At 40.1% G+C, this 26052-nt stretch overlaps 1 protein-coding gene and 1 long non-coding RNA gene across 2 annotated transcripts in view; one reads left to right on the top strand and one right to left on the bottom strand.

Moving 5' to 3' along the window:
* Window positions 1-3572, bottom strand: part of Fgf9 (fibroblast growth factor 9) — a 32466-nt gene extending 28894 nt beyond the window's left edge. The window contains exon 1 of the mRNA XM_076872382.2: window positions 2750-3572. Within this exon, the coding sequence (XP_076728497.1) occupies window positions 2750-3026 (277 nt within the window). The 5' untranslated portion in view covers window positions 3027-3572. The remainder of the gene's footprint in view (window positions 1-2749) is intronic.
* Window positions 3573-4019: 447 nt separating this feature from the next.
* LOC143411571 (uncharacterized) lies at window positions 4020-24198 on the top strand. The gene is made up of 3 exons (XR_013092870.2): window positions 4020-4118; window positions 4284-4312; window positions 24081-24198. It is a non-coding gene; the product is annotated as an uncharacterized LOC143411571 (long non-coding RNA).
* The last annotated feature ends 1854 nt before the right edge of the window (window positions 24199-26052 follow it).

The following is a 26052-nucleotide window of genomic DNA, read 5'->3' as shown; positions in this document are numbered from 1 at the left end:
CCTTTCTCCAACCTCTAGGATCGAGGAAGGGTGAGGAGATCTAGTTTTTTGTTCAATGCTCTCTTATTCGACCGCTGTACCTGTAGTCCTTTTCCGCTGACCCCAGAACGTGCCTCTCTCGCTTTCCCCACCCGCGTGGTCCCCACCCTGGCATCCTTGCTCTCCTCGGTGACAGTTACTGAATTTCTGGTGACTTGCTTTCGTGTGATAAACGTCCTACCCTAAAGGTGACTGCATTAAAAAAAAAAAAAAAAAAAAAAAAAAAAAAGCCATGGGGGAGGTACGTGGAGAAGCCCCAACTACAACATCCTATAATCTCTCCACACCAGGGCACCATCGTGCTGCACCCCGGAAAATTCACACAATGAAGCTGGTCCTAGCCGGCCGCGACACCCCTGCAGCTGTGCGCCCCCTCCATACCCTGGCACTCACCGCGGGCTCCCCCAGCCCAGAGGCGGGCACTAAAGTGGGAGCGCAGAAAAACCGGCCCGCGGAGCCCTACTATTCGAAAGCTGTTAACAATAGCACACCGCCCCCTCCGCCCGCCTCCGCGGCCCTTTGTCCCTCACCCCTTCCCCTGCAGCTCTGACCCTTTTCCTCGCCCAGGGACCCCGACCCACCTCCCGGACCACGTAGAGCCCTTGGACTCTCCAAAACCCAGCTGCGTGCTTCAGAAAGAGGGGGAGGGACAAGGAATGAGACTGCGGAGCCGACCTCCAGCCTGTCCTCAGTCCCCGCCACCAACTCTCCTGCAGCGGCGCGCGCCTCCAGCCGTTCCCACACCGCAAACCACCGCGCTGCCCCGGGCGGCGGCTGTCAGCACTGCCAGACCTACACTCACACAAAGAGAAAGCGAAGGGACTGAACTTGGGCAAAAATGAAAACTCAGATCCTCTAAATGCGGTTAGAAGTGTGTCAGACCCTGCCCACCGCCCCCAGACCCGAGTCGTCCCGGCAGCATCGGGGGCGCACCCGATCTCGGTGGAAAGGGAGTCAGAAACCGAGAGCATTTAGGACCGCGCGGAGCTATCCCGGCAGCCGCCTAGTGCGCTGCGGGGCCGGGGCGACCGAGCCCGCACCTGCCGGCCGCGAGCGCGGGAGGGCTGGAACTCAGGCTGCTGGGCGCACCTAAGTGGCCGCCCACGCCACACTCTGGCTGCTCGCGCTGCCAGGCTAGTGGCCGCTTGGGACTCGGACACACTCGCTCTCCCACCCACGGCCGCCCACCTCCTGTTGTTCTGGTACTGAATGCTAAGCACGGTAGCAGCCCTTAAAGCGGCCAGCTAGAAAAGCACTTTTCGTAAAGTTCAGTCTTCTCTTGCAACCACCAGAAGCTACGTTTACTTCTGGGGCGGTGGGAGAACGGTTACATTTTAACTTGGTAATTGTACAGCGAAGAGCTTTTTTTTTTTTTTTTTTTTTTTTTTTAAGCGGTAAGGGAAGAAGGCTAGAGAAATTTACTATTTACCGCTTTGGGCTCAGGCTCAGTAAATATCAAAAGGAGAAAAAAAACTGGGCCTCGAGTATCTGAAACTATCCTCATCTCAGGCCTGAGCCCTTCTCACCTTCTGGCATCATCTACAGTCCAACGAAGCTAAACATGTAGTTTAGATTGTGCTCCACATCTGGCATTAAAGCCTAAGGAAGAAAAATCACCACAGGACTTTGTTTTTTACGACCTAGTTTAAGTGTTGTCAGGTGGGTTCACTCAGAAGTTAACTCCTTCCAACAGTCTGGTTGCCCAAACTGGCGCTTAATTTAAAAAAAAAAAAAAAAAGTAAAGGGGGGGAAAAAAGCTAGATTCCTCCCACCCTATGTTGGTTGACTTTGTGCTGTAGGGCTAAAGGTGCCCCAGCAGGCACGTGTGTGCAGGCATCAAAACGGGCAGAGTCACCACCCTCCAGTCTGCAGCCCTCAGTGCTGAGTCACAAATACCCTCCTAGGAAAATGAAATCCTCGGAATGCCCTTTAAAATTAGCTTGCAGTTTTTACACGGACATGCACACACTCACATCAGAGAACCATTCAGGAAACCCACACAGGGCTGCACACTGTAGAAATTAAAAAATAGAGGTTATAACTTGATAACTAGAAGAACAAACACCCCTGGTGAGCATTCTGTCCTTTCCCAAGTCATTTTCCCCAAAGCCTCTGTCCCTGCTATTCAGAGTCTAAAATATGACTTTAGCCCTCCTCCCAACAGAACAATCAGTCAGCAATCTTCGCCTACGGGGCTTTTCAGACACACTTGGGGGGAATAAACAATACAATTAATTTACAATTCAAGCAGAATACTTATTAGAGAAAAAAAGGGGAAATCTTAATCTGAGCATGATATACTCACTGCCTTAAGGAAACTGAATGCATTTTTAAGTACTTAGTAGTTAATAATTAAAGCGTTAAACTGGTAGAATCAGTCCATTCAAAAGAAACTTCCTAAATCCGATCTTCCCATGTATTTGATGCAAAAGAACTAGAGACTTGTGTTATATTCATAAGTCATGCCCCCCTTTAAAAAAAAGGGGGGGGCCTTTTAATGTAGACTTGCATTGGTGCCAGCGACAGATCTGCAATTCCGGAGGCTTTTCCCTCCCTGAGCTGGCAAGGCAAAGAGAGAGGAGAGAGCGAGAGACAGAAAGAGAGAAGAGAGATCCCTTCCCGCACCCCCCGCCCAACCACCACCTTCTTCTTGGTAGTTACAGTCCAACATGTCATCGTATGGACACTATAGGGTTAATGGTATACCTACCAAAGCGGCTGTGGTCTTTCCTGGTTCCCTGGATAGTACCATTGGGGAAGATTTCTAAGTGAAATCCAGTCCTGCAGTATAGCTGCCTCCGCCTGAGAATCCCCTTTAAATGATCCAAGTCCGTGACTGCGGGTCCCCTGGGGAGCCCCCCTGCTTCGGACTGACCCAGGTGGTCACTTAACAAAACCGGGCTGTCCACCGGCAACACGGGTACATTCCCAAACGGTACCGCATCCTGTACACCGAAATAGTTCCCAACTTCACCTAAGGGAGCCATCAGAAGACTCGGCTTTTGGAGCACAAGAATAAACAATAATGATGGTGTCAACCCAGGAGATATTAGGCGAGGTATATCCAACTCCCTTCCCTTACTGCAGTTGCAGGGAGAGAGGGAAAAAAGGTTCTTTTCTTCAATCCATTAAATGCATAAATAAAAGTAATCTGCTGCTTCACTGGCACAGGTTCAAGGTCAAACCACTGATAGTCTAAGAAACCACCACTTTATACTCACACACTGACATATTGATAAGCATATCTATGTATCTCTATAGATAGATCCCCAGCTCTTAGCAGGCAGGAAGGTCTTCATCCCATCCGACCGTAATAAGGAAAAAAAATCCGTAGTTTCTCCATTTGCTTTGAGATCAGAATGACCATAGCAACTTAAATGCCTAGGCGTTATTATAGGGATTTTTAAGATGCACGGGCTACGTCAGAATTTACGGATCCTGACTCCAGGAAGGCATGCGCTGTTTTTACTCTCTAACCGACTCTGCAGACATCAGCATGAATCCTTCAAGGGGGTAAAAAAATCTCACGGTTGTGGCGGCGACAAATCTCCCCTCCCAGTCCCCCCTCCAAAAAATAATAATAATAAAACAAAAAGAAGGAAAAACTTTAGGCGTCCAAAGCTAGTATCCAGAAATCTCGAGAGGCTCGGCAGAGGTCCATTGGCTTAGAACCGGTGGCCAGCGGCAAGCGAGGAGAGCCGCGTCCGGGAGCTCGCGTGCCGCCCTGGCTGCCGCGAACAGGTGTTGCCGCGCCGGCTCGCGGAGCGTTGTAGCCGGGCGGAGCGCTCCTCCTGCGCAGCCCCCGCCGGCGCGCAGAGTGGCGCAGGCAGCGGCATTGGGCTGGGTTTAAGGTAGCGCCCGGCCGCCCGGGATCCCCGCGGTCCTAGCGCTCGTCCTTCTGCCCGCGTCGCTCTGCGGCAGGCGGGGCGCAGCCAGGCAGAGCGCGGAACTTCCTGGGAAGACGGCCGAGGAACCCTTGCTTCATAAAGAAAAGCAAATGAAAGATGCTCAGCCCGAGGCAGGAGGAAGAAACCCTGGAGTCTCCTGAGACCCCAAGTTCTCCCGCTTAAGAGAAGCTGGTAAACTGAAATCTAGCTCGCTACATTGAGTGAAACTGGGAAACTAGTTTTCACGTGGACGCTGTAATTTTGCGTCGCATTATAAAATGTGACTTAGTTGAGTTGAGGGAAGGGGATGGTTTAATAGGCTTTGATGGACATGGCAATTTTTCTTTCCTTCTTCAGGCAGACACAGAAGAGCAAACTATACTCAGGTAAGACGGTTGAATGTAAGTCATCCCCCCCCAGACACACACACACACACACACACACACACACCACACAAGTACACACACTTGCCGATGTGGCCACCCTTTCGGTTTTGTTAGGGAGTTCTGCTGGGCATCTTTGCCTTCGGGCTATGTTTAGGTCCCGCCCGGCCCGGCCCCTTCGCTCCGGTGCCCACGTCCGCGGTGCTTTCGGCGGGGCGGGGGGGGGGGCGCCAGAGAACCGCCTCTGTCCCCGAGTTCGACTCTTGCCCCAGACTAGCGCGCGCGTCTTAGGGGAGTAGGATAGACAAGAGCGCTCCAAAACACGCTATTTAAGACAAGCTGTGCCATACTAAACCCCATTTTGGGACAGGGAAGAGAGAGGCGAATTCCAGTGTCTCCCTCCGCGGATCCTGGAGATCAGGGCGCCAGACGCTTGCGGGGCGCCCTGGGCAGAAGGCGCTCCTTGCTACTCCGTCCTATCGCGCCGCACTTGGAAGCGGATCTCCAGTCCCAGGTTCGGGCTTTTGCTCGCGCCCATCTGCCTTCGCGCCCAGCTGGAGACAGGGACAAAGAAACTCTCTGCCCGGGGCCACAAGGGGCTCGGCCGGGCCGAGCCAGCCTGACAGCCCGGCCCCGTTGCGCTCTGTTTCCCAGCCCACCCGCAGGCGCCCGGATCCCCAGTGACTGGAGACGCGGAGTGCGGCGCACCCCAATACACACACACTCGCTCGGAAGCCCGCCCGCGAGCCCTTGTCTCTCTCCCCTGCTCCTCTTTGTTCACATTGTCTCAGCTTAAGGCCCGACTCCGGTCAAGATGGTGAAAGTTGCTAAGACTTGAGCGCTGCTCCAGACGGCGTGCGAGTGAGAAGCAAAGTCCAAAGCAGACGCCGGACCCCTGTGGTGGGGAAGCGAACCAAAGCCTTTTTATGGGGAAGAAGTCGGACCCGCCTTAGAAGTCAGCTAAAGGCTGGAGGTGAAGACTGGGGTTGGCCCTATTCCGGCCTTAAAGGTTTCGCCGGAATATGAAATTGAGCAATGAATTTGCAGATTTCTGGGGTGCTAGAGGTACTGGCGACCTGGAGCAACCTTGCCTTTCTTCCCGGGGTGGAAAGAGTGCTCCGGAGGAAAGGGAACGGAGAAAGGGGGGCCTGGTGATCCTCCCCTCTTTCCATTCCCACACCCTTTGCCGCAGTCCGGGGTCATTGGGCGTCCGGGGACTGGCTTGGTTTGTCCTGCTTCCGAGTTTCTAAAGGCGGAGAGCCCTGCCCGATGGTATTTACAGCATTCACATCCGCGAGGTAGAGAGCGGGCTTTAACGTTAACTGCTCGGTGGCAGATACAAGAAGCTGGAAAGGAAGTGCCACTTCTCATAAACCTCCCGAGTAGCTCACATTAATCACCGAGGCAACCATTAGCGCTGGGTTAAGCTGGAGCGTTCCCCGACCACTTGGGTGCTATGCACCAAGTTGATTACTTTAAAAAGAAAAAAAAAAGATGGAAAAGAAGCAAAAGCAAGAGAGATGGAGACAGGTAGCTTGCTTGATACAGAGGGAAACGAGCAGCACGTGGACATTTTCCACTGAAGTCAGTACTGGGACCGTTTCCACCAGCTGTCCAGCTGTCTCCAACCACATTCTTTCGGTCTGGATTTAGACTGTCATCCAATGAGCAAAGACCATTTCCGCTTCTGAATCCTGCAGTGTCGTGACTGTCACTTTAAAAGGCGATGCAGCATTGAGAGAGAGAGAGAGAGAGAGAGAGAGAGAGAGAGAGAGAGAGAGAGAGGGCAAAGTAGCTGATGGAGCACTTTTCCAGGTAGAAGCAGGGCTCCTCCGGGGCGTCCTTTTCCCCTGCAGTTGGTTTAATTCGTCTGCATCCATAACTCCAGCTGCACGCAGTTTTCCTGTGTCCCTTTTTGTTGCCCATCAGGTTTATCTGTTACTTAATGCTCAGTCGCTTCCTTGTTTAGTAATAGAAACGATATCCTTCCCTTTCTCCAGCATCACATCACATTTCTCCTGCACTCACCCCACTTCTATGGCTGACATCCTAGGGTTCCTCCACAGCTGTGAAACTTCCATATCCAGGCCTATGTGTGTGTTTTACAAGTATTCCTCAATTAGTGTACAGATGTTAAGCTCCAAAGACTATGGCCTTGCTTTTTAAAGACATGTGATATAGTTGGTTTGATAACACCTGTCTTGAAAGACTGGTGTTGGAAATAAAAGAAAAAAAATACACATAAAACAGGCAGCACACAACAGACACTCAAGACATTGTTGCTAACTTTATACAATTTCTTATGTAGCTGTCCCATAAAACTTCTGTCCATGGGGGTAATCAGCAAAAAAATACTGCTATTAATTTTAATCCCACAATTCTCTAATGCTGACTTCTCAAAATGTTGTGACCCTTTTCCCCTTTTCTCCCTACCTGTGTTTCTATCATGTTTGTCATGTGCCTAAACCTAGATAGGAATAAATGGCAAGAAGTCAAGTTTGCTATGAAAAGGAATGAGCACTGGAGTAGGAGTCCACAGATCTGGAATGTGTCCAAGTTTCTACCTACTCCCTGTGCAATTGTGGCTCCCCTCCTCAAGGGCCCCAGTGAGTTGCTGTGAAGATTGGTTTAGATGCAGGTATGTAAAGGTAGACTGTACACTTATAAAGTCCTACAAATTTAAGATGGCATTTAGGAAAAAAAAAATGCTCTGTTAATCTCTCCTGCTTTCTTGATTAATTTTCTTGGCCCACCTCCCAAAATGCAAATCAGCACAGAATCCTTTCATTCTCTTCAACAATAAAAGTATAACTACTTTATATAGATGGCTACTGCCATTCATTCTATCTCTGTTTCCTCCATCCTCCCCCATCCCACTCCACAATCAAACTATTTAGGGGCTTTTGTTAGAAACTGTGAGGAACATGGGATGGAGAGAGGTGGTTTGGGAAAATGAAAGTGTGTTCCCAAGGATAGGTTTGACTGTGGTTAAGAGTATAGAACTTTTGTAGTCGGCATTTATTGACTATTTCCTGTGTTTCAGACATTCTACTAAGTATGTTTGTGCTTAATGGAGTGAGATTTAAAATGAGACTTGAAGCCAGGCAGGGTGGTGGTGCACACCCATAATCCCAACTACTCAGGAGGCTGAGGCAGAAGGATCTCAAGTTTGAGGCAGCCTGGCAACTTAGCAAGACCCTGTCTCAAAATAAAAAATCAAAAGGGCTTAGGTTATGGCTTGGGTTCAATTCCCAATACCAAATAATAATAATAATAATAGTGATAATAATAATAAAGACTTGAATTAATGTGAAGGTATATATAATGTTCCCAGAGAGAAAAACTCAACTTTGGACATATGCATCCTTTTTTCTAAATTAACCCATAAACTTAGCCTCATCAAAACAAACATACCAAGTTTTTTTTTAATTAGACACAATGCTAAAGATAATATAGAAGATAAAATGACAAGAAATTTTTCAACAAGAAAAATGAGTGGATAACTAGCCATACACTTATTTCAGATATTTTAAAGCTTCAATAAGTGAAACAAAGTAGTATTACATGAATTATTCATTTTAGCATATAACAAATAAAGCAATAATACAGAATAGAGGTTCTAAAAATAGGCCCAAATGAATATTGAAATTCAATATATAATAACAAACTAATAGAGGGAAAAGGAACTATTGCATAAATAGTTTTGAAAAAACTGAATGGGCAACTGGAGAAAAATAAGTAGCATTTATTCTTCATTTTTTTAAAACGCAAACTGAGCAAATCTTTAAGTGTAAAAAATAAAATTACAACAAGTGCTTAAAAATGGAAGAATTTCTTTATATCTCAGTTGTTAAGGCCTTACCAATTGTAAATGCAAAATCCAAATGGCTAAAAGAGAATATCAATAAAAGCAACCACACAAAAAACATGTTTTTAATTGAATGGGAGGAAAACACAAATTCAAAAGATAAATGATCAGATAGAAAAAAAAGTACATCTCATATCAAGATAAAGGACTAATTTTCTGCAGAGATAAGCACTCCTACAAATCAATGAAAAAACAGCCTCTGGTGTCTGGTTTGACGTGAAAAGAGCTTGGAAATCATCACTCCCATCTATACAAGGGAAAAGCCAAACAAACTAAAAATCAAGATTTTATCTTAAATTCATCAGAGAATTGAGGTCACAGGACAGACTGCTATCCTTAAAACTGGAGAGACCAAGCAGATACATAGAATCACAGCTTACTAGAGCACAAGAGAGAAACCCACAGCTGGAGCCAGCCTAAATAGGACCACTTAATTGCTGAAGGCTCCTTGTGGATATGTTTAAGAGTTAAAAGTTCACAAGGGTCCAGTCTTGGAAGACCGCACACATTTCCCTGAGTTTTGTATCCAGAAGCGCCACCAAGCTCACTGTGAAGATCTGATAAAAATCCCTTCCTACTTCTCTCAAGAGGAGGGAGAGTAACTATTTTGAAATATTCCCAGAGCTTACTCTTCTCCTTCAGGATACCAAGATGCCAGAGAAAATGTTTGTCTCCGACACCTGCAGCTACAACAAACAGTAAACTCAGGCTAACTCCTAACCATGTAAATATTAAATCTATGTTCAGACCCTCTATCACAGTAACTTTAGTTCAATACATCATGTCTGGCTTTCAGCAAAAAAATTACAAGGTATGTTAAAAGGCAAAAGAGCACAGTCTGAAGAGATGAAACAAAGAAGAGAATCAGTTACAGCAGAAGTCTTAACATTACCACACTAAAAAATTGAAGTAACTAGGATTAATGTGCTAAAGTTTCTGTGGAAAAAAAGTGAACAACACTTGCAAGAATAGATGAGTTATGTAAAGAAATGTAAGGTGAGGGACACCAAATGAAAGAATGTAAAAGAAATGTTGGAAGTCACCAGGTGTGGTGATGCATGCCTGTACCCTCAGCTACTCCCAGCTACTTCAGAGGCTGAGACACAAGTTCAAGGCCAGCCTAGGCAACTTGCTAAGACCCTGTCTCAAGTAGTTAAGTAAATATATAAACAAATAAACAAAACCCTGTAAAGGTAATAAAGAATGCCTTTGATGGGATTATTATTAGATGGTCATAGCCAAGAATCAGTGAGCTTAAATATATGGCCATAGAAACTTCTCAAACTGAAATACAAAGACCAAAAAAAAAAAAAAAAAGACTGAAAAAATGTATCTGAATATAAAAGAAGAGTGGAACAATTATAAAAGCGTAACATGTATGTATTAGGTACACCAGAAGGAAAAGGAAGGAAGAAAATATAAAATTATAATGGGTATTTTCCAAAATTAATGACAAATTCCAGACCACAAATCTAGGAAGTTCTGAAAACACTAAGCAAGGTAAATAATAAAATATCTTCACATAGATACATCATTTTCAAACTGCAGATGATCAAATAGGATTATATGAGTGCATTATGAATGCATGTATGGAAATATCACAGTAAATATTATAATAATGTTATTCAAATCTAATCCAATTTTATTCTTTTACTTTTCTATAAGCAAACTTCTTACAGAAAATTATGTAAGTATGTGAAATTCATGCAGAGATAGGCAGGCAGGAAGGTAGGTAGGTAGGTAAATAGAGAGAGAAAAAATCTTAAAAGAAGCCAGGATTGGGAAGACACTTTACCTATAAAGGAACAAGGAAAAAAATCTCATATTTCTTTTCAAAAATCATGCAAGCTTCCCAAGCTTGAAGAATATGGAATGAGATATTTAAAGGGTTGAAAGAAAAAAGAAAAACACCAATAATAGAATGAAATTGTCAGTTTCCAGAAAAGGAAATACAAATATTTTTGTTTGTTTTTGCTTTGGGATACCAGGGATTGAACTCAGGGGCACTTGACCACTGAGCCACATCCACAGCCCTATTTTTTTGTATTTGATTTAGAGTCAAGGCCTCACTGAGTTGCTTAGTACCTTGCTTTTGCTGAGGTTGGCTTTGAACTCATGATCCTCCTGCCTCAGCCCCCTGAGCCACTGAGATTACAGTAGTATGCCACCATGCCCAGCACAAATGTGTTCTTTTTTAACATTTTTTTAGTTGTAAATGGACACAATATCTTTATTTTAATTATTTATTTGTGTGTATATTTATTTATTTGTTTGTTTGTTTGTTTGTGGTGCTGAGGATGGAACCCAGTGTCCCAGCACTACAAACAGCAGCAACAGAAACTACACTGTGCATTGGAGTTCCAGGAAATCAGTCACTCTCATATACTACTAATACAGATAATTTAATCTTTAATCCTGGCACAGCCTTTATGAAGGGCAGTTTGGTAATATCTGTTAAAATTCCACATGCACAGCCCTTGGGCTGACCAATCACTCTTCTTGTAATTTATCTTTTATATCTATGCACACATGTGCAAAGTCATGTTTGCAGAAGATTCCACACTGTGGCTCTCTTTGTATTAACAAAAGATTGGAAATAATCCACATATCCATCAGAATGACTAGCTAAGCAAATTATTATAATTCATAAAATACAATCTTACTAAGCTTGTTAAAAGGAAAACAATAAGGTTGCTTTTGAATACTGATATGGGCTAATCTCCAAAGAATATAGTTAAGAAAAAAATAAAATCCAGTGTATATGATATGCCATTATTTGTGTCTTATGGAAACCTTTTATATTCATACATATAGGTAATAGCTCTAGAAATCACTCAAGATGTAAATACGTTAACATTGGTTGCCTTTGGGGGGAAAAAAGTTGTATAGCTGTGTGACAAGGGCTAGGAGGGAATTTTTAAATTTTCACTAATTTTCTTGAATGTATTATTATTTTGCAAAAAAATAAACATTTAAATTTTTAATAATTACATATTCCTATGTGAAAGGCATGTAAGGACACTGTCTGATGCAAAGATCTTGTGAGCAGTTGCAGAAATTATGGACCATTTTTCCCATTCACTCCAGATACATGAATTGATATAGCTCTGACAATGTAAAATTTAGGCTTTTGGGGAGTCCCCTAAGATGCAGTGACTTCTGATCTATTCCACTGTACGCTCTTATCTTTCCTTAGCCATATCCAGCTTTTTCCCCCCCTGTTCACTTTACTTTCCTGCCTATTGCTATTTCTTCCATCATAAAATGTGACTGACAAAGCCCCGGAATTTTCTTCACCTACAACTGTCCCAATACTGTATCACATTGCTGGTTCAAAATACCCCATCTCCCACTCTGTATTTATCATGCTCATGGCCAGTAAAACTGCCTGGCTTCCTGATGTGACCTCCGTGTCTTTGTTTGCCTCTTTCCTTCCATCTCTCTTCACCCTTCTTTTGGTCTCTCCAACATTAACCTATTTTAACTTTTCTTTTCCTGCCTGCCAAGCTGCTTGTTGTCATGGAGCTTACATTCCATGGAGGGAAACAGACAATAAGCAAGGAAAAAGATGATCCTAGACAGGAGTAAATGCCATGAGAAAGATGAACTGGAGTCCTGTGGAAATGACCAGAAGCTCTGGTTCTAGGGCTATCTGTGATGATGACACTTGAATGATAAAAAGGAGCTGAACTTGCTAAGGAAATTCCAGGTGGAGGGATTAGCAAGCACAAAGACCCAAAATTGGAATGAGCTTCAAATAACTGAGGAATAAAAAGGAGGCCAGTGGTAAGAGCAGAGTAAGTGAAGAGATGGATCATTTGGAACAAGTAAGAGACACTTCAGATCCTGTGGAAACTTATAAGTTTCTAAGGAGTTGGGTATATGTGACAAGCCAGGAACTGAAGTGGATTTCAAAGAAGTGAAGAGTAGAATAGTGGTTACCAGATCCTGGTATTGATTTTTCTAATTCTAGACAGTCCATGCAATTTTTTTAATAGATTGACATTCTCTGGGGGAATTTTCCATATTTCCATCTGTTGTTTCCATCTCTCTTTTCTTGAACATTATTTTAATGTTCCTATATTCTAATCCCAATAGTTTTATCATGGTCTGCTTCTGGTGTTTGTTTATTTTACATTGTTGTTGTCTCTTTATTTTCATTCATCCCTTGCCCCTTTGCATTCTAGATATTGCTGATTATATGCCAGATACTGTATATAGAAGTAGAGACTCAAAAATAAAAGACAATGAACATAAGATTCTAAATACATTTTTAAAAACCTGTCTGGGTTTTCCTCATTATCTATATAGAAAAATTATTAACATTTATTACATTTGTACAAGTGTAGTCTGGCAGTATTTAGATAACCTAAGTGCAATATACATGTTTAGTCTCAGAAGAATTGGAATAAAACTGTGTCTCTACAGGTTTACAAGGAATGATGCTATTAGCTCTTGTAACAATAATATCATTTCACACTTATACTCTATAATAAAAAAGCTGATTGCCTTTTTTCTTAACTGTTCAAAGTTTATAATACAGAAAATTGATAATTTTAAAAAGTGGAGGCTCCAAATAATGATATATTCTACCAGAGAATGTATTCTTTTTCTTTTAGATAGATTGGATGAGAGGCCAATAACCTGAATCCAATCAAGAGCTGAATTGGGTTAGGACTTGGTCTGTTTTAGTAAGACTCAGCAGACCTTTGGTTTGTACCTGTTCCTTGGGCATATATCCCCTCCCACCCATCCTACTGAGCATAAGGTTTCTCAGTTCTAAAAGATAGTGGGAAATCAATCGCTATCCTTCAGAAGTTTTCAAGCCCTATATCCTCTTCGCCCTACAAAGCTTCAAAATCTAGCGAAAGTGTTGAAAGGGGAAATAGATGTATGCTTGAAGCAGGTTTTGTCCCCTGGAGGCTCTTAGATTCTTAAGAACAGAAAACAGTGGAAGTTTCATTTGCCTTTAGAAAATTTCAGACTCACTCCTAGTATTCTGTGAAGCCCAGAGATTCAGCAAATATCCAGTTCTAAATTTGAAACACCCAAAGTTTCTAATTCATCACACTAACACTATGTGGGTTAAAGCTTTGCTGGTATCATTTTCCTTCATATGTACCCCTGCGTGAACCAAGTCCAATCCTCAACCTGTGTCCAGAATCAATAAATGTCTCACAGTCAAAATGAAGCTGCCAATCATCAGCTTACCTTAGGACAGTTTTCTTTGTAATTTTAGTTCACGAAGTAGCTATGTCTTTCACAACTTTCTGATGCTTTTTAAAATATGATTTTTGTAATTTCTATAGTCTTTCCTAGCTGCTACAGTGGGTCTACTGGCCTGATTCCACCAGCTGCATTCTATCCAAATGTAGTAATTTAATATTTTATTTTTGAAAATGAGACAATTATTCTACCAAGGATTCTACCTTTTATTTCATAGTGTTTGTTATTATTGTTTTGTTTTGGTTTTTTTGTTTGGTTGGTTTTTGGTGCCAGGGATCAAACTCAGGTATGCTTAACCACTGAGCCACATCCCCAGCCCTTTTTCAGTTTTTATTTTGGGGCAGGGTCTCACTAAGTTGCTGAGGCTGGCTTTGAAATTGTGATCCTCCTGCCTCAGCCTCCTAAGCCACTGGGATTGTAGGCGTGTGCTACTGTGCCTGACTTCATAGTGTTTTTAATGCGATTTATTTTTAATTGATATATAGACATAAAATTTTACATATTAATGGCATAACATGATATAACTATACATGAATACCTTGTGTAGTGTTTAAATCAGGTTAAAAATATCTATCTCTTTAAATATTGATCATTTCTTTATAGTAAAACTTCAAAATCCTTAGGCCTAGGGGTGTAGCTAAGTGGTAGAGAACTTGCTTAGCATGCATGAAGTCTTGGGTTCCATACCTGTACTGAAAAAAAGAAAAAAAATTAAAAATCCTTTCTTCTAACTTCTTGAAATGTACAATACATCATTGTTATCTATAGTCACCCTCCATGTATTTTGTAGTGTTTTATAGTTTTAAAGGTTTGACACATTCACTTATCTCAACTGGACCTTTTAACATGTAGGTAAATCAGGGTACCCAAGCCAGCAAGGAATTCGTGAAGTCATACCACCTGAGTACAACTGTTAAGTGAAAGGCCAGCAGGGTTTTTCTGAGTTCTGATCTCTAGTTTGTCTATACTCTCTTCAATTTAAAGACATAAAAATAAATAGATTATATTCACCAGATCGAACAACATTATCTTCCACAGTCTTGCACTTATTAGTCTTTATTTACAAGACTGAATGAATGAAGACTCAAGTTACTACTGAACCATCTTTTTATATGTTGATAAAGGTGAGTTTACAATATTCATGAAGCAATCGCCTCAGGCACCATTTCCTACCAGATTGTAGATTGGAGAAAACACAAAATTAAAAATAACATTCTAAACTTTACAAAAGTCAAACAGCAGCAAAATTGTACCCTAAGTAAACCTACTGTCATATTAATTCTATGAATTGTGCTGGTATATAGACTAACCTCTAGATAACTATCCCCACTTCTCAGTATTCTAGATAGCTTTACCAAGCTGGTCTTTCAGCAAAGGGAACGTGTTTCATCTTTAAGAATCTTCTTCTAACTGGCTTTTGTTAATCCAATAAGCTCCTCTTTGCTTGGGAAGGGTAATTGCTATCTAGCTGAACTGGTCTTTCACATTGTGGTCAGCAATGAGGTAACCCTTGAAAGAAAGTTCATATGTCCAAAACTTCTCCCCCAGCTTTAACACATTTTTTTTCAAACCTACAAGATGAAAGGCAAGGGACTCCCATTCATGAACTAGTCAGATCCAGAAGACACACAGTTAATATCAAGTTGTACAGTTGTACATAAGCATTTACTCAGGAATAACTGAATAGCCCGGGCTCAAAGAAAAGAAGGAAAATATGGTCATACCCAGCACACCACATCACATTAAATAACTACACTATGGATATGATGTTCTTATTTGCAATATACAAGAGCTACTTCAAGGCTAAGGAAGTGAAATCGTGTTTAAAAATGCCAAAAATGGTTTTGCTTCCTCAAGCTGTACTTTGATCATGCACGTATTCTAACTGGTCATATTTAGGATTATTTATTTAATGTGCTATTTATTTCAATGTGTTGGACACACCGTGAAAGCACAATAAAAAATTCTTCATACTTCTGAGTACCTTCAAATATGAAGAGAATTCTGCATTTTGAGTCACCTCACCTAAAAAGCTAAGAAATACAACTAACAATGCTCATTATTAACCCTCAAACGTTTCTTTAACAGTAACTAAAACTTATTTATTTATTTTTCTTTCATATGTCCACTTAGGTTGAATGTGGCAATTTTTCTGTCCACCTCAAGTATGTATCTGATTACGTGGATTTTAAATGATATACTAAACGAAGACCAATCCCAGATCTAAAACCTCCATGGTTTTTTCCTCAGTAAAAATTACTGGAATGTGAACTAAATTTGAAAACATAAACAAGAGTAAGACATCAATAGTAATACACCTAAAAGTAAAAAGGTATGTTTCACTGTGCTGAGTTTAAGAAAAACACTTACATTATAGATGGTAAAATATGGAGCCAGATGTTGACTCTTTTCACATATTCTTTTCTCAAAACAAGTTGAAAGGGAATGCTCTTACATGATCCATAGATCCTTCATCCATGAAAGATAATATCAGGTAAAATAAACAAAAAAAGAGACCGGATAGCAAAGTAGAAAGAGATGTTCTTCAGAAGTTCTCCTGTCTGGCAGACCAAAGCTGAGGACATAGCTCAGGCACAGAGCAGTTGGATAGCATATGCACATCCTTGGGTTCGGACCCCAGCACTGCAAAATTCTTAAAAAAAAAAAAATAGTCCCAAGACCAATGTCCTCACTGTCTGGTGTGGATGAGAATAATATTTGTCACATGCTTGTTTTGAGCATAAAAAGAAATGCATAGGTTAGTGCCTGTTAGCCCCAAAAATGGCTCAATAAAGGTATATCTTATTAAAAAGCATAAATTAATTTTTCCTTAACAGTAAATCTATTTTCAATAAGAGGGGGGCAGTGAGAAAGAATAAACTCAGTGTTTATGTTTTTATGAAGATTAAATAATAACAAGAAGGAAAGCAGGTGGGAAATAATTTAAATATAATATGAACAGCTCTATACAAAAACCAGGAAGGAAACCTGATTGAAATACACCAAAATACTGGCATTAGTTACAGAAGGGTCGCACACTGATTTGTTTTTGTTCTCTGTTTCCCAGATTTTCAGTAGTGTGGTTCTATTACTTTTGTAATGAACAATATTTTTTATTTTAAAAGCTAAATGATGTGTTTCTCATAATAAATTACCTACTTCCTAGCAAAGACATTCAAGAAATTGTTTTATATCCTCCAGAGCTGTTTGAAATAACTGCTAACAATGATTTCATTCAGTTCATCATTTATTGAGAGCCATGTGACAGCCTCTAGGAGAAAACAAAATAAATGAGATAGGGTCCTGTCCTCATTATGTCTCTTGGTAATAACAATGATTCTAGTTCTCCCATTGTAAATCAGTTTGAGCATTAAGGGTTACTGTATCAGCCCCATACCACCAGGGAAACAGAAAGAGGGAGAGGGAGAGGGAGTGAAGGAAGAGGGAGAAAGATTGATTGCAAGGAATCAGCTTACTCCATTGTGAGGCCTGGTTGGCAAATCTGAAATCTGTAGGGCAGCCCTGCAAGCTGGCAGTTCTGAGGCAGGCAGTAGCCCTGCAGTCCACAAGTGTAATTTCTTCTTCCTCAGAGCAAACTCAGTTCTGCTTGTAAGGCCTGAAGCCTGTGATGAAGCCCATATAGATTGCTAAGACAGTTTCCCTTTACCTAAACTGATTGTAGCCATCAAGCCCATCTACCTAGATAACAACTAGATTGCGTAGTGGAGGGCTGTAAATCTTGCCAGGTGAACTCATGTGTCTCAATATTTCTTTATTTTATCCTACTTCCTAGTTTATTTAAAGACCCAAGTATGTCAGCTCATTCCAAACCCCACCAAATACAGTCCTCTCAAGAAATAAAACACTCTTGCTTATCCCTGCCTTCCTTCCCAAGGCCAACTTGATAGAATACTCCATCATTAAAAACACAAACAAGCAAGCATTCTCTCACTGGAGAATGCCTTAACAAGTAAGGACAGTATTCTTATTCTGGGTGGGCTTTTGCTTTAATCATGGTAAAAACCATGGTAGAGAGGCATTAGAAGTCAAGGAAAAGCAAAATTTGCTCCCTATTAACACTAATGTCAAATTTAGAGAGGCAAAGAGTAGAGACCAGCTGTGATTGCTACACTGTAGACTCCACAAATATTTTGCTATGACTGACCTTTATTAAACTTTACTTTAATTGAAAAATTATTTAATATATTTAGGCTGTAGTCCCTTACTAATTTACATAATTGTTCTTATTCATGCCATATGTGTACAACACTAGTTCTTAAGCAGGGTAGATATGTTCCTAGAGAACGTTAGGTGGTGTCTAGAGGCAAGTTTGGTCATTACAATGGGAGAGCACCAAGGGAGCATAGGACAGAGGTGATTCTAAACATCCTACAGTGCATAAGACAAGGAGCTATCAATCCAAAATGTAAATTTTAATCAAGTTCCTCAAAAACTAAATCTGTGAAGAAGCTAATAATAAAAAGAAAGATTAAAAATCATTTTTTTTCATTCTGATTCTCCAATGAAACAGGATCAAAATTAGATACATATGTAAAGAAATAGATAAATGTTTTAGTCAGATTTTTTTGTCACTGTGACCAAAAGACTGACAAGAACAATTTTAAAGGCTTTTGGAAAAGCAATACACAGAAGATGTGTGTGTGTGTGTGTGTGTGTGTGTGTGTAGCCATTCCAACTTTAGCCAGAGCTTATCTCTGATTTTATGTATATCTGTGTGTATACACACACACATACACAAAACCAGAGACAAGGAAATTTATAATAAGGAAATGGCTCATAATCACAGAGACTGACAAGTCCAAAGTCCACAGGGTTAATGTCCCAGTTAAAGTCAAAGATCAGGAGCTGCTGAAGAGCCAGGAAGAACTCATATCCAAATCCAAAGGCCATTAGGCAGAAAAATTCTTACTCTGGGAAAGATCAAACTTTTTAATCTATTTAAGCCTTCAATTGTTTGGATGAGGCCCACCCACACGAGGGAGGGCAATCTCCTTGGTTACAGATTTAAATGTTAATTTCATCCAAAAATATCTAGAAATTCCCAGAATAACATTTGACCAAATATCTGGGCACCCCATGGCACTCAAGCTGATATACAAAATTAACCATCACACCTATATGGGATAAAAGTACCATAAAGAGAAGGAAAATTGGAAATTAATGTTTAATAATAGGGAATCAGTTAAATCAGCTAATTCAGACACACACCAATATACTATCAACTATGTTTTTTTTAGTGCGGTAGAAGGTCAATTAGTGCCATGGAAAGATTCCTTACATGTCATTGACCTGGACTCTGCTATCATCTACTTGAATTCTTATAAAACCTTGAGCTATAACTCATTCTGGCCCAGAAATATGAATCCATTCAGTGCTCTCAGGTCCTCCCTTCCCAGAAGCAGAAAACAGAATTATGTGGTTAGAAGGAAATTGTGATCCTCCATTCAAATCCCTACAAATAACTTAAAGAAAATAAAACATGTTTAACAATGTATCTCAGGGGCAGAGCATTTACATGAGGCCCTGGATTTGATCTCCAATACACAGAAGAACAGAGGGAGGCAACTCAACTAATTCTTGAGAAATTTAACAATCCCAAATAAAATATAACCTTTTAAAAAAGAGAAAGAAAAATTAGACAATGATTTAGATTTATCTTAATTTATTGATAGAAATTTAATTTCAGAGACTTTTTAAATAATAAGCATTTAAATTACAAACTAGGATTTAATGCCAACTGATAAAAAAAGAGAAAGTAAAAAGGTGTTTGCAAAATAATATTTCACAATTGCTATTTTTGCTGAAAATCAAGATTGCATAGGAGAGATTGATTGATACTCTAAAGAGTATCCTCACCATCAAAGGAAACCCTGGGTACTCAAAAAAAAAAAAAAAAAAAAAAAAAAAACAGTTCCAGACATGTGAATTGTGATTTTTAAAAATTCTGAACTGGGCATAGTGGCACACACCTATAATCCCAGCTACTCAAGAGGCTGAGGCAAGAGGATCACAAGTTCAAGACTAGCCTGGGCAATTTAGCCGGACTCTGTCAAAATAAATTAAGTAATAAAAAGGGATAGTGCTGGAGAAGAGGGGCAGGCAGGCAGGCAAGCAATAATTTCAGAAATGGCTTCTTTTCTCTATCTGTGAAATAAAGTTTTGGATCAAAGAAAGTCTTTCTAAATTTATTTCTGACATTAATCACCAAGTAAAAATACAAAGTATTGATTTTAACATCATTGTCTGGGACCAACCTTTCAGAATTTATAAATTTACAAACCAAACTGTTAATAATACTTAAATGTTTAAATGCTGTCTAATTTGAGCTTAACACTCTAATCTTAATGACCAAATATACTTCTTGTACAATGTTGTATATGTGTGAACTGCAACAAAGTCTAAAGAAACACTGGTTCTTATTTCCAGGATGTAACCTTTGATTATGAATCTGTTCCTCTTGTACTGAAAATAGAAGTCAGAACCATTATGAGAAGAATGCCTGTGAAGTACACTGAGATCCTTAAATAAAAGTTACATACAAATACAAACACTGAGGCTACAGTATCATTATAGCTACAACAATCCACATAATCAGAAAAGTTTTCTTTGGTTATGCAGAATTGGTTACTGAAAGGCATTACCTCTATTGGGAAGGCATTTGAATTAATTCTCCTTAAACCTAAAATAATTTATCAAAGGACTCTCCTTCCTGCTATAAACACTGTCCCATGACTGACTGCTGAGTAAAGATGCTGCAGATGAACACACTGTCCATGGACAAGGAGTTCTGGAACTTTACCAGAATTCTCATGGGATCCTTATTTAAAATGCATATTCCCCATGAATTCAACCAAACTTTCATATGTACACTCATGAATATAGCACAGTGAATCCCAACACCAAGTATATTCACAAGATGCTATTTTTAAAAAAAACTATAATAAATTGCAGAAAGATCCGTAGACAAAGGGGAGCAGAGCAAGAAAGGAAGGGGGAGGAGAAAAATGCTGGGAACTGAATTAGAGTGAATTGTGTTCCATGCTTCTGTGATTATGTCAAACTATATCCTACTGTTATATTTAACTAAAAAAGGATCAATTAAAAAATGCACATTCCCCAGCACAGTAAGGTAACTACAGTTCACAATAATTTTGTTATATACTTTATAAAGAACTTGAAGAGAGGAATTCCAAGGTTCCAACACAAACAAATGATAAATGTTTGAGGCAATGTTTATGTTAATTATCTTGATCTGGTCATTACATATCATCTACATATATTGAATTGTCACACTGTAGCCCATAAATATCCATAATTATGTGTCAATTAGAATTTTTGTAATACTGATCCTTGAGATCAACCTCATAGAGATTCCAATCACCATATCTGTGGAGAGGGGACCCAAACACCTATATTTTTCATATGTACACCCAAGTGATTCTGAATGATCATCAGAAAACACACTTGGGGAGACTCTGTCATATGGTGTAGCCTTTGACTTGTTTTACCTATTATGACTTTTGCTGGTTGATTTGCCTTCTTTTATCTGGTTTCCTTCTCAATCCAGAGCTTTGCAAACTTGGCTGAGCATTGAAGCCATCTGGGAGCTGGGCACCACCCTCAAAGATTCTATGTAAATTGGTCCAGAGCCAACTCTCTTCCATGCAGTTTTTTTAAAGAACCCCAAGTTACAGTCTAGTTTGAGGAAGTAGTCAGTGGTCTGCAAACTGGCTCTAAGTGTCCCTCTAGCCCACTTAGTCTTTTCATCACCCAGCTCTGAGTACCTTAGCAAACCACTTGTTTTGGTGCCCACAGCCAGGACTCCTACTCCAGGGGAGACAATAAAGTCATGAAGATGAAGGACTTTCACACCAAGAAGAAAGAGGTCCTTCTGAACTGAAGCCTCCCATCCTGGATGCAGTCCCAGAGAGCTTCTTTGGGGACTGTCTGTTACTCCCCACCAAAACAGATCCAAGCCCAATGAAATGAGAGAACGTTTAGTCGTAGAATATGGGATTTTCCCACTAGCAAAGTAGGTTCCCACTCCTTCATGAGAAACATTCTGCTTTAACTGGCCAAAAATAAGTAAACAAATAGTTAATGAATTCATAAATACTAAATAAACATTTAGCCAGTGAATACTTAGTGCAGTTATGTATTTATTCTTGATTATTAAAACCAGAAGAGTTCTCTTGAGGGAAAGGAATCCTTTTTTTATAGTAACATATATGTATATGTACATAATGCATAGGGTATATGTTGTAAAATATTCAAATAATTCAGAAGTGTGGGAAGTAAAAAATAAACAAGCTCTCCCATCCTCCAAAATTGGGCACGCACTAGTACTTGCTGTGTATCCTTCCAAATCTTTTTCTAAATGCCACATACATGCACAAGGTTGTTCCTTTTAAATGGGAACAAAGTATACAAATTGATATGCAGCCCACCTTTTAAAACTCAGTTCTATACCCTGGATATCCACCTCTGTCAGAACACACAGATTTGCTTCATTTTTAGTAAATGGCCATTTCCAGTTTCCATGGTGTGAATATACCCAGGCACTGCAATTGAAGAATTTTTCCCTATCTGTGAATGTCTGGATGGTCAATATTTTTTCACTCTGCTGGACAATGCCATGGTGAATATCCTTTATAACTAGGTGTAGCACTCGCCAGAAGTCAGTACCCCCTCTGCACAACTGCAGGCAGCAGGGCTCCAAGATGGCAAAAGATTGGTTCTGGAGTTGAGCCAAAAAAAACTGCCAGAATCAGTGGCTATTTTAGCTATTGTTCTTGTACTTATTCCTGAGAAGGCTTTCCATGACTGTTGCCGATGTTCAGTTCAGACCGATAAATATGGATCAATGCCAACTCCATGCTCAGCCCTGTACTAGATGCCAAGGATCCAATGTTGCATGGGAAATACTCCCAGCCCTCAAGGAGCTATTTGTCAAGTGCCAATCTAGTAATAGAAGCAAGAGTATAAAGGGATAACATACAGAGGTGGGTGGAATGGCTTCATCAAGCCCTGATACAAACCTGTGCTTAAACCTTTTCTAATTTTGCCCCTGGATTAATTTAGCTGCTATCTCAGTACCTGCCTAACTTTCAAGAGATGAAAGCATTCTAAGAACATTTCAAAAAGATCTCCCCCAGAAGATACATTGATCATACATATAGGGGGAAAGATTCTAGTAAAATATGTATTTTACTAGGGAGGGAGGGAGGGAGGGAGAGAGAGAGAAAGAGAGAGAGAGAGAAAGCCTTAATCTGATAATCTGAAATCTGAAATCCAAAATGCTCCAAAATCTGAAATTTTTTGAGTACCATTAAGATGCACAAATGGAAAATTCTATACCTTGTTATTTCATACATAAAATTATTATACTATTGTTTAAAAATACCTTCAAGCTATTTGTGTAAAGTATATATGGAACATAAATGAATTTTGTTTACAAACTGCCCTGTCCCTAAGATGTCTCATTATGTATATGCAGATATTCCAAAATCTGAAATCCAAAAGACTTCTGAACCCAAGCATTTCAGATAAGAGACATTCAACCTGTGTTTCTGTTCCTCTGGAGAAGTCAGACTTCTGCAAGTTTCAGGAAAGAGTATACATAATTCATCTAATGGGTTTTTAGTTTTCCTTCCATTGACCTTGCATTCTAGTTCTTGTTGTCGTCTTTCCACATGCTTGAGTTTAGATTTCCTTCCTAGTACTTGGTGTGTTTCATTTTGTACTATCTCCAAGTGAAGTTGGTCCCCCAGGTAACAGTTCTTCATGCATTTGAATACCATCAGTAAATCTCACTTCAACTATGTCTTTCCAAGCAAAGAGACACTGATTTTCTTATTTTTGTTTTCATTTTTCTCACCTTTAAACCTTACACTGTATTTCAAGTTCCTTAGACCTTTTTATTCTGTAGGTTATGCTCCCTGACATGACCAAGTATCATGCCAAGCTTTGGCAGAGCTCCGCTCTTTGTCCTTTTCACCGATATGTTCAAGTCTCAAGAAGGAGATGTGGGGACTGGACTGAATTAAGTGCTCAATAAACATTTGTTGAAAGGATTAATGAATGAATCAATGTCCCTGTCTCATCTTTCTGTTCTAGGTCTTATTACCTGAACAATGTACTGATTAAGGATATAACCATGATTGTGCATAAATTATAAAGATGTTTGATTACACCTTAAAGTTATCTGCTCAAATACAAGGGGAGAAATTTTCAAGTTCTATAAAACAATGTGTGTGGCTACTTTCCAAATTTTTCTTACTCACTTAAGGCATTTTATATTCATGAGCCTTGATGTTATGGCAATAACTCTGCCTTCAACCATGTTTCATTTCTGGTTTCTAAAAACCAATGCAGTGTTTTCATGCCAAATCCCAGCTGTGCCATTATTGATGAGTAAGTGTACTATTTGACATTACAGGTCAATGAATATTGAGACTTGGATCAGAAAACAATTTTTGAACTAAAGGCTAATGCTAATGTTTTTATTTTCCTTTGTGAGTAATTATATTCTGTTCAACTTTCATTATAGAGCACTGTGGTTTCCAGAAGAAAGTCCTCGGCTTGGAGAAACTGGGGTCGATTGACTGTCAGATACAATAAAAGTTACCTCTTTTACTCTTTCTTTATTCTTCATAGATTTGCTGCTGTTCCTTAAATTATGCAAAAAATGGAGAGAAAAAAAAAACCTAAAAGAGGAATATGAACAACTATGAATCCTCCATTAGACCTTGGCAGAGGCCCAAAGAGACCACCAAGCTTGCTCATAAATGCAGAGTGTCTAATAAAAATGTGATGATTATTATTATTATACATTTATTGCACAGCAAAAATGCACTAAATTAAAAAATGTTTTTCATATCTCCTGGTGGGTGTGTAGAAACTGTGGGCTGTTTGTTTGCCCCAGTAATTGGCATGTTGTCCTCATAGTCTGATGGCTGTCAAGAGTCACCATCCTGCTCCCATTCAGGTTTTCTGTGGCCCAAGGACTGCTTCTCACATCAGTACCATTAAATTATGGATCAAGTTCTGTTCTATAGATTTAGTCAATGTGGGAAAAGAATGTTTACCAAGCCCTTTGAGCTTTTTTCTATTTCTCCAAAAGACTCTGGAGTACTATTGCATAGTATGGTGACTATAGATAATAATTATTTACCATAGGTTTCCAAAAGCTAGAGGAAAGGATTCTGAAAGTTTTTGCCACAAACAATTAATAAACATATGATGAGATAAATATGTTTAACCTGATTTAAACTTTACGCAATGTATACATATATCAAACGTTACATGGTACCCTATTAGTATGTTAACTTTTATATTTTTTGTATCAGTTAAAATAAAAATGGATTATAATCTTTAAAAAGAAAGGACTTGGTTAAGGTTTCCCTGTGAAGAATTTGCTTTTTAACCCAAAGATTACACACATCTCCTACATCTACCATGATTTAAAAAGCAACACAGATAACGACTACCATCTTAAAGCAAACTCCCATTCTATTTCGAGAACAACAAAACGTAGTTTCTCAGAGAATTTTAGAACTCCCCCAACAACCATTATTTTATAAGCACTTTACCAGCTCTTAGGCAAAGTGTCTTAACAAAATAACAAATATTTAATGAGAACCACAACTCGCATTTCAAACAGGTACTTTATGAACTGCTTGCTATCTCTAAGTTCTGCAAAGAGAAGAGTGAAATGCAGTCAATAGAAAGCTCTTTTCTTAAAGCAAATGCGGGCTGCTGTTTCTTTTGCACCTCCTCCTCCTTAAAGCTACACAGTGAAAGGACTCCAGCCAAAGCAGAAAGCCTATGTTACAGGACCCAACTTGACTGGGCATTATTATGCCAGCATACCTAAGGCCAGTTGCTTAAAAGGTAGCTTCCCTTTTTGCACCTACAATTATTTTCATACACAAATAGCGTACATTAAATTGGTCATTTGTGAGCTGAAATTCAGCATTGTCTCCTCATTTTGACCGAATAAGGGATCATTTTCTAGTGAAATTACATTTTATGAGTAATTTTCAAGTCTGTTTGCTATGGCTGAGACAAACGCTTAACCCTAAAAATGACATCAAGAGCTCTCTTTAAAACTTAAGACAGGAAGCCTGGAAATGATGCTGAGTGGCAGAGCACTTGCCTAGCATGTTTGAAGCTCTGGGTTCCATCCTTAGTACCATAACACAATAATACAACAACAAAAACTTAGGCCACTAAACTTACTTGTGATCTGTTAGACTAAAAAGTACATGATTCTTCTCTGGGCCAGGACTAGGATGAGGCAAGCAAGATGCCTGGGATGCATGATTTAAGAGGCCCTCCCTTTCAGGAACTGACCCTGTGCAGATGCAATCCTATGAGGATTTTGCACATGAGGTACTTTGGTCACCTGAGTCCACATCCTTCCGGGGAAATGCTGCCATTGTTGGGCAAGACTTGTCATCCTATCACATGAGGTAAAGCCAAACCATATCCACATGAGACTCCATGAACCTCCCAGTGAGTTTACAAGATGGGGCTCTGTTCGATAGAGGGTGGCAGTACCCATGTAGTAGTCACACTTGTAGTGTTAAAACTTGGGGGGGCAAACCGATTTATTCTTTTTTTTTAG

The sequence above is a fragment of the Callospermophilus lateralis genome, chromosome 12, assembly GCF_048772815.1.
Source record: "Callospermophilus lateralis isolate mCalLat2 chromosome 12, mCalLat2.hap1, whole genome shotgun sequence".
In the NCBI taxonomy this organism is placed as follows: domain Eukaryota; kingdom Metazoa; phylum Chordata; class Mammalia; order Rodentia; family Sciuridae; genus Callospermophilus; species Callospermophilus lateralis.
The sequence above is the reverse complement of the archived record's forward strand: the minus strand, read 5'-3'. Positions and strand labels throughout refer to the sequence as shown.